General features: G+C 38.8%; 1 protein-coding gene across 1 annotated transcript in view; it reads left to right on the top strand.

Moving 5' to 3' along the window:
* Positions 1-3,828: 3,828 nt before the first annotated feature.
* SLC12A4 (solute carrier family 12 (potassium/chloride transporter), member 4) overlaps positions 3,829-9,515 on the top strand; it is a 32,307-nt gene continuing 26,620 nt past the window's right edge. Inside the window, exons 1-2 of the mRNA XM_008948172.1 lie at positions 3,829-3,994; positions 7,107-7,201. Of these exons, the coding sequence (XP_008946420.1) occupies positions 3,829-3,994; positions 7,107-7,201 (261 nt within the window). The remainder of the gene's footprint in view (positions 3,995-7,106; positions 7,202-9,515) is intronic.

The raw sequence follows: 9,515 nt of genomic DNA, 5'->3' as shown, positions 1-9,515 counted from the left end.
ACCATTGCACTTTCTGAAACAGGATTATTAAATTGCTAAATCTTTTGAGTTGTGTAGTATCAGTCAATTTGATTGTTAAAGCTGTTCTCTAATCTAGTTCTGCAAAGTACAGTAGAAGCCTGATAGTAACTTCACATATCTTTAAGGGTAAGTGGAGGGTGTGTGCGTAACTGCACACTGAATTCTGTACTCTGGTGCAGCCTGACTGTTGCACAGGTTGTTGGGGAAAGCTTTGGCTGTTTCTTTCATGCAGAACCCAAATGCAGTCTTTAGAACTCTCATCTGTTTCAGAGGAACTAATATATTACCAAGAATAAAGCTTCTTAATTTACTTTTTGGTAAAACGATGCTTTGTGTGTGTCACTTTTTTGGGTGCCAAAGCTGTTGCAGATTATAAATATGTGCACAGTATCTGCAGTGTAGTGTGTACAATTTTAACAACCACACTTTTACTTCAGGAATATTCATTAAACTCAGAACTTTAACAGTGTCAATGTAACAGTAAAGTAAATAATGTTATGTGTTAGTCTTAACAGTGAATTAACACATTCTTAAATATACCTGTGAATGTCTGTGGTTTAGCCTTTAAGCTGCAGTTTCTGGTGGAAGCCTGTGTTTGGGTGTGGCATGTGAGAGTTCAGTGTTGTCAGTGTAACTGATAGTTGGAACCTGTATTTAAAGTAAAGAGGCTCTCTTTGCTGGCTAAAAGCTATCCAGGTAAAGATCTGTTCTTTCATGCTGCTATTCTTTCCTCTCACACAGCCTTATTATTACATAGGTTGATATCTAGCGCAGCTTTGACTGTTACTTTCATAAAATACTGGTCAGCCTGGAATTCACAGCTCATGTTTCCTGCCACCTTCAGGGGAAAAGACCTGGTAGCCCAAGGGCTGAAGTGAACTGGCATTAACTAGAAAAGGCTAAGAAACTTGTTTGGGGTTTTCTGTTCTTCAGCAATACTCAGATCTGCAAAACTTCACTGCTGGTGGACAATGAGAACAATACTGTCTGAACATAGCATGGCCTTGTGAAGGGAACCAAGTTTTTTTCTCAGTACAAGTGTTTAGGAGAGCACTATCAGTGTTAACATCTAGAAGTGCTTTCTCAAGAGCTGTGTTAAAACAGTTTGTTTTGTAGAAACAAGCCAAAACCCCAAAGTATAATAAAAACTGACATAGCGTTTTATATAAAAACTTCAGCTTTAGGGCTGTGAACAGATGTCTTAAAAAATAATCTTGTGACTAATCAAATTAGCAGATAATGCAAGGAAGAAATATTCTATGTGAAAAATAATTTTTGTTTGGAGCAATCCCATTGTTCCTCTAACTTTTTTTTCCTGTATGATACCTATCTTGGGTATATTCTTTTGCTTCTAGGTATCATGAGAACAGTAACGCTAGCAGACCTATTTTATGTGGTCAAAAAATCAAATTGAATTCTGACGTAATTACCAGTTGTGTAGAAATTTGCAGAAGATCCTGATACATGGTAATCCGGAAAAACATAAATCAGAACAAACTTGCTTTTTAAAGTGGGGTAAATTTGGCACACCTAGTTTTTTTATTTGTTAGGTTCTCTTTAGAGGTAATATGTAGCATGCCAAGATGCATGTACAGGAGAGGTGCTCCAGGAATTAGCTAGTTGAGCCCTCTGTGCCTGAATAAAAAGGGAGCCTGTGTGATTAGTTGAATATAACTGCCTGCTGTTTAGATAGCTGAAATTAGCTTAAAGGAAGCCCACACCAACTCCTTGGGTATCAACTCTAATTCCTAATCTTAGATTCCAGTGTTACTTGTAAATAGAATACTAAAAATATGAATGATTGCTTTTAAAAAAAAAAAAAAAAAAAAAAAAACAGAGCAATTTTTTTTTTTTAAATGTTTACTGTGCATGAAAATGGTTCAGTTTGTGTCCCTAGCTATCACAGTCTTTGTGGCCAGTGATGTTTGTAAAATAGTGCCTGACTGTCAGGAAAAAGTGGTGTTAGCTGCTATGCAGTCAGTCTCATTACATTGTTTTTTACTATGCTGTACATAGAGGAGTCTGTATATATCTACTATAACTACAAGTGAGATATTAGCTCTTGTGCTGCCTGAGAATTTAAATTACTTTGAAGGAAGGAGTGTTTGGCTCCTTTGAGCTGGTTTTCTAGTAACTATCTGCTGTTCATCAGTTATAAAGAGGTAAATAAACCAGTGAGTTTCTTTCTTTTTCAACCATTTCAGTTCTAACTCTGATTTGTATTCTCATTCTTGTTAAAATTCTTCAAAGAAATTTAACCCCTCAGTTAAGATTCAGCTTTTGATATCTCAGACAGGGAGGATTCTGGTAACTCTGCATGCCACTGTCACCAGTCATAACTGTATCTGGACCTTTGTCCAGCTTTCTTGCCTAGAAAAGCACTTTTGAGAGTCTGTGTTTATCCCACTTGAGATATTTATTATGAGTGTGGTGTGTGTGTGTGCCTCTACCAACTTGCATTTAATTAGCTCAGATATATGCCTGCAAAAGCAAAGTTTGGTACTAAAATTCATCCCTTTTGGGAATCTTTTACTTTTTTTTTTTTTTTTTTTCTTTGTCCAGCTGTGCCTTCAGCATGCTGTAACTTGCCAGGAAGATAGATAAAGCCTCCATAAGAATGAGGGAAGCATCTCCTCTGAGTTAGTCACACCCAAATGGAAAGATCTGAAGTTAAAGTATTAATTTCCACTTATTTAACATAATATGATGAAGTAGGGGAGTGGTGGTTTTGTTTAAGGGAGCTAAGACACTGACAGTAGAGAAGAATAATACTTTGACAGGTTGAGGCGTGCCGCCGCTTCTGTCACCTTCTCTCAGGGGTGGTTATTTTAGTAGTCTGGCTGAGTAGACTTTAACACTGTAAAGCTTCCTGGTCTTTCTTCACGATAGTCTCACTGTTCCTAATTGTTCAGCTTTCTTTTATCCTCACTAATCTGTCTAACTAGTCTGTTACTGTGACTTTCATATACCTGTTTTGTCTGTAATTCTCACTAAATTCTGTTTTTCATCTTTCTGTAACAACAGAATACACAATGGCTTGTACAAGACTTGCGCTTGGCATGCTCAAGCAGTGAAACTCGCTGGCCTTCCAGAAGGAAAGCAGTAACATGAACACTGTCCTTTGTGTTCTTAGGCATCTTTTTAAATTAAGGACAGCAAACCTTTGGAGAGGAACAACATAAAACCAGTCAGTAGAATATCTGCTGCAGTTTTCCCAAAGTGTTTTTCGCTTGGCAATGAGATAAAAGCTAGGCAGAATTTTAGAGATCATTTATTGCTTTTGCTCTGTCTCCTGGGCTTGTGTGTTTGCACATATGCAAATATGCACAGTTAGGATTTTTAGGTTTTGTTCCATGGACCAACTTGGATGTTTTATGGAACCCAGGTGATCCACATGGTTGTTGAACCTTGTTCTACAGACCTGCGTCTGTACCTGAGTAGGGGTGCTCTAAAAACTTTGGGGAACTATGGCAGAGGCGTTTATCTAAACTCTGCTATTTTAGTGTTTGATGCAAATAGAATTATTTTATTTTGAAGGGAAATGGTAGTATTTGGAAATAAAATGCCTTAATTATTGAAAGATAATAAAGATGGCGAAGCAATAAAACAAGTGAGGAGGAAACATTAACCTTCTTGGAATATAGCTTGTCTGCCTCAAAAATTGAGATTTGTTGGGGACCGAGGCAAAAAAATTATTCTGTTGCAGAGTATGTAGCTCTCTCTTTAAGAATGTTCCTTGCAAAACAGTCTTGCTTGCTGAAAAAACCACATAGCTTCTGTCCAAGACCAAAGACTTGATAGCTAAGAATGTGGAAAACTGTACACATGCCACAAGATGCCACAGGAGACTTCATGCTTCAGAATGTAAACTGTCCTCGTGTGAAGCTGGGGCAAGAATTCCCCGGAGCAGCTTTCCGAGGTCACCTCCGCTCTCTTCCAAAAGTGATAGAGATAACAAGCTCTTCCCATGCAAGTAAATCCCTTTGAAGCTGCTGATACCCCTCATTGACAAATGGAATACAGTAGACACATTTTTTTTATTGCAGTATGTATTTTATACTGTGCTGTAGTCTGTTCTGGTTTTGCAAGGTATTCTTGTGATTCGTGTTGAGGAAATGGTCATGTGTAGAATCATGCAGTTTGAAAGTTCACTTTTATTTTTGCATTGTCTACAGTAGTTCATAATCTGTCTATACTTTCAGGAATTGAGGTAGTGCAATGAACGTGGTAAAAAGCCAGCTGTAGTCCTCTATCAGCTGAACTTTTCCATTGAGAGAAAAACGTGCCCTAGCAATTGGAAAAACAACACTATTTCCCATCACTAGTTATACTGATTTTTCTGTTGCAGTTTGCTTTGTTCTGGCTTCCTGTGTGCCAGCAGGTGCATAAAGCAAATGCACCAAGCAGTCAAATTCAGAGGGAAAGTCTAATGGGAAAGAACTGGGTGATGCTTGAAAATGCAGATGGAGAATAAGGAAGGAGCTGGAAGCTCTTTTTGAGAGAGAGAGCGAGCTTCTGAAGACAGCAATTGTGAAAAAATTACTGGAGATAAAATGAAGATACATCTAAAAAACAATGCAAATTAACTTGAAGATTTTGTCTTCAGTCATTGGTCTTTGTCAGGGTCAGAGAGACGGTATGAAGTAATCTTTCTTAACTAAGGATAGATTATACTGGTGATGGTAATGAGAGGGTTGGCATTTTGAAAGAACAAAACAATTATCTTACATAAAAATCTGAGATTGAATGTTTAAGTTCTCTTGACAACAGTGTGATTTTATAGATAAGGAGGGTGAGAGGGTCTGTAAGCATTAAAAGTATAATGGGTGTTCATTCACTTGTTTGAGACAGTGGTAAGGCGCATCTGTAAGGTAAGGTTCCTCATGGAGGAACAAGGAAAACTAAGACAGCAAATAATTGATTTAAAAATCATTCCATTATTTTTTTCAAACATTCAGTTACCAGAAATAGTATGTAGGAGATGACAAAACAAAACCAAGTTATTCATGACCTTGCTGTGTTTAGTAGGTGTAATGATAAGAAGGTACTGCACAGCCCAAAGTCTTTAAGAATCAAGTAGTCAGCATTTCTGTTGATGTTATTGCTGTCATTTACGCCTGTGTCCAATCTAATGACTAAAACCTATAGAGGGTAACTTCATTTCCTCAGCTAAAATCACAAGTGTACTTCAACCACAATAGGCTGGAATGGACTGGAGCACCACTCACAGCAGGTACTGCAGCAGAACGGGTCGTGTGTGCTCCTTCTGCCAATGCAGGCAGAATGAATACAGCAACCTAGTAGTTTTTGCAGATTTTTTAGTAAATATTTGCCTTTGTTGGAATCAATAAACATTTTATTTTGATACTCTGTTGCTAAGCTTACTGATATTTTTCTAATTGTAAAAATATTGTACAATATACAGCAGTGTGAACATCTCTAAAATGTAGGTGCATCTCTAAACCGTGCAAGGCAGATGCTAATTAACATTTTGGTGGTAGTTGTCGGAGCAATGAGAAAAACCAGTAAGCACATAAACACAGCAGACTGCTGTCTACAGACCTTTTTGGTCCGCTAAGTACTTCCAGAAGTTTAACAAGGCCTTCGTTGTTTGTGAATAGTGTTTTCCTGAAAGTTTTGTTCAAAGCACCTGTGAGCCACATCCAGCATGTTGTGCTTCTTTCCATGCATTTGTTCCCCTGAGTAAGAACAGTACTGAAATTTCTAATAATTTTTTCCCTATAGCGATCACTTCCATAGCAGTGTTGTATATGCCGATCCCTGTGTGTAGGGGAGGAGTTTTCGATTTGCCCATTAGTTTAATTTTTTAAGTTGTTTTAGATAAAAATACAGAGATGCTTTCACTTGAATTACATTAAAATTTAGTGTAGCTTTGTTTACTTGATTACCTTCATAATTGAAAATACATATAAAAAAACCAATCCAACTGTTTAATTCTTGTTTTTTCTGTATTCAGTGTGCACTACTACTTTAACTTGCAGCATTTTCATTTGAGATAGTAAGTTTTTTCTTTCATTTTCAATTTCTTTAGTGGTTAATTTTTTTGTAAATGGTAAAAAAAAGTATTCCTTGGACTGATCCTTTCTTAAGGAGATACTCTTGGAAATCTCTTTAGTTTGTATTGGCTGAAAGAGCAGGGAGTGAAGAACTCTTCAATCTATAACTATAGGCAGAAGAATGGAATTTTGATTTGTCGAGCAGAGTGTATCTGGAGCCACAAATCCTAGAACCTCAAATACTAGAATCATTGTAGTCTTTTTCTTTCCCCTCCAGAGCTCGTGTAGTGTGCTTACCTTTTTTTTTTTTTTTTTAAGGTTCCTACTTGTTACAAAAAGCTCTACTGATCTTCCATGTTTGTTTTTTGTGGTTTTTTTTAACATTATTAATTTAATCTGTAAAGGCTTTTACTGTACCTGATGTTAGGTTTTAACTTAGAAGTATAAGAGGAGTCTGAAAGAATGCAGTCTGAATGTTTGAAGTACAGTAAAGGTCAAGTGAGCACATTTGATGTTTGGGATTATTGGATGTAGTAAAAAAACTAAACAAAATCCAGCAGCTACAGAAGAGGAGAGTGGGCTTTGATTGATATTTACCTGTATTGTAATAGCAGAATCTAGTCTTTGAATTGTCCTGTCTTACTGGATCTACCTAATCTGTTTGGACAGATGGCTCAGAATTTGCTTTTGGCATTAGTAATGATTTCTGAGTGCACAAGAACTGTCTTGTCCCTTGGGACCGTTCTATATAAGACAATTATAAAAAGGAACATAAGAGAATAAAGATGCAGATAATGCTGTGGCTGTGACCCTACTTGTAAATTCTGCTTTGAGGTGACTTTTTATTATATTTTAGTGAAAATGGAGGATTAGAAATAGAAAAATACCTTGACCTTGAAATGAACACCTCTGATATTGATAATGTTCCATAACTTTAGATATTAAAGAGAAACAGATTAAATTCACCAAACAAGTTTATTCTGTATGGTTTTTGTCGAGGTTACAAAGTCTCCTTGGGATATGTGTCTTTCTGCTCTTATCAAAACCTGCTTCCTTTTTTCTTTGCAGGTCATGGCAACCATAAAGAAAACAGTCCTTTCCTGAACAACGCAGAAGTTGGCAAGGGAGGTGATTACTATGACAGAAATTTGGCCTTGTTTGAGGTAATTCCTAGCTGTTTTTCATACTTTTAATGTGATTTGTGATCTGAGATGGGAGGGGTTGAGCACATGTGTTCGCTGGAGGACAGAGCATTGCAAAGTTTCAGGCACTGTGTCAGTACCTAACTCTCGCTTCATGACAAATCTAAAAGCCGTGGGTATATTTAGGGGCATGTCTACAAAGTAGTGAAATATAACAGTACAGGAGGTGACCTGAATAATTTAAATAGCGAAGCTGTGGCACTGTGGGCAAATCAGTGTGGACAACGAGTATGATTTACTGTGCTAAGAAAGACCATTTTTTTTCTGTAGGAGAGTGCCTAAATTCAGGTACTTAGGGTAGCCTGGGTATCCTGTATAACAACTGCAGAGTGTCAGTAACAAGGATTTCTCCCTGACATGCCTTTTTGTGGGTGTCAGTCTTCTGATTGAGGCACCAGCAGGGACAGATATCTTGTGTGATGGAAAAGCTCAGGTATTATGATGACTCATGACTATGAGGCAGATAGAGGTATGACTGTTTCCATGTGGAAATAAGGAGGGCCAGACTCTAGTGGGGGAAGGCATTTGGAGACATACCAAGTCCAGCAGAGTTCTTCTCCACATCCTTACCTCACTGGCACTGCGTTATATGCAAATATATCATGATGCACTAAGACCAAGTTTCTAAAAAAATGTTTTCAGAAGCCCAGGTGCTGGGGAGTGGGCAGAAAGTCTTCGTATGGCTCTGCAGCTGCTTTGCAGCTGGGCTGCTGAGTTACAGCTTCAGAGCAAGACTGGCAACCCTGTGGTTCCCATTCTGGGAAGTCAGTGTGGGACGGCTGAGCTGCCCAGTTGGTGTCTGCAGAGTTCAGCTGCCTGGCATAGAGGCTAGCCAACAACAGCCAACCTGCTGATAGGTAGGAACTCACTGTGGAAGTGCCACAGCCATGTTTGCAGGCAGCGCGCTTGAGCTAAAAGACTTTGAAGCATGCTCTCAGCAGTGGTGTCTCCTCCCTCCAAGGCATGGTAAGTTTGTGGTCAGGATAAACTCACTTGTAGGTCATAGAGGGTTGGCCAGTTGTGGCATGGCTGCTGCTAGCCACGCACCTGCCTTTCCCATAAGCAGTAACAGCACCACAGCAGGGCTGTGGTACCAGAGGGAGGGAGGAGCATTCCAAAGGCCATGCTGTTCTGGTGGGCTGAACAGGAAGCATGTGTTGCCTCAGTGTCCTTCTGGGGGGAACTGTAATTGGGTTGTTAAAGATGGGAACTGCAGATCGCATTAGAGGAAGGAAATAAGAAATGTGATGCTTGGTTCATGGCATCTATTCAGCCATTTGGGGTCAGTTTCTGCATCAGGTACAAAACACAGAACACTACTGATACTGATACTACCAGAAACTGTTCATGATGATACGTGAAGATATGATAAAACTCCAGACAATGATATCTTTCTTAATCAGTTTTTATTTGCTGTGTAAAAAGTTGTCTCTCTTTACCATGTATTAATTACTGTGCAATCAGACATGTGAGACATCTTAATTTCAAAGAGAAAGGTGAAGAGAATGATTTTGTTCTGATTTTTTTTTTCTTCTTTTTTCCCCTTGAACTTACTTTCAGAAACAAAAGTTGGATAGGGTGGATGTAAAGGTGTGAGGTGTCCGTACATATGGGATTGTTATCTAGATCCACATGAATTAGATTACATAGTTTGAAAAATGTAATAAAATTATCAGGGTGCATGCATGCCTACAATGACCAGAGTTTAATCACTAAATCTTTGATTTTTTTGGCAACTTGACATTTTTAAAAGTCTACCTGTTGATGTAAGCTGACATTAGAGATACATGCAAGGTACATGTTCATTTTCTTAGTCCCAAGGCTCAGAATTCTTTAACGCTGCAATTCATGTTTTTCTGTGCCTAAGGAGGAGGACACATCCTGTGCAGACCTGTTGGCATAGCCCAGGGGTTCTCAACCTTTCTTTCGCCGCGGACCCCCTTTAAACACCTTTTGTGGCTGCAGACCACCAAGACTTAATTCAAAATTTAAAGCACTAGATTGCATCAAAGATTTATTCACTTTTCTCATGAAGGGTCTTAAATTTGGAGAGAAGGGGAACTGCAGTTTCAGAGCATCATCTGTGGATACTTCTATGAGCTTGTCTTCCTCTGTGGGCCAGTCCAAGTGTTTCCAGGCTGGATGTTCCCCAGCCCTGCTTTAGGCCTTTGTGGACCCCTTGTGATGACAGCGTGGCCACCTAGGGGTCTGCAGACCACAGGCTGAGAACCACTGGGCCTTTTCCTGTCAGAGTGGCCCTCCTTTCAGAAAATTA

The sequence above is a fragment of the Merops nubicus genome, unplaced genomic scaffold (assembly GCF_000691845.1).
Source record: "Merops nubicus isolate BGI_N331 unplaced genomic scaffold, ASM69184v1 scaffold15299, whole genome shotgun sequence".
NCBI classification, from domain to species: Eukaryota; Metazoa; Chordata; class Aves; order Coraciiformes; family Meropidae; genus Merops; species Merops nubicus.
Note: the sequence above shows the minus strand (reverse complement) of the source record. Positions and strands in the feature narration are given on the sequence as shown.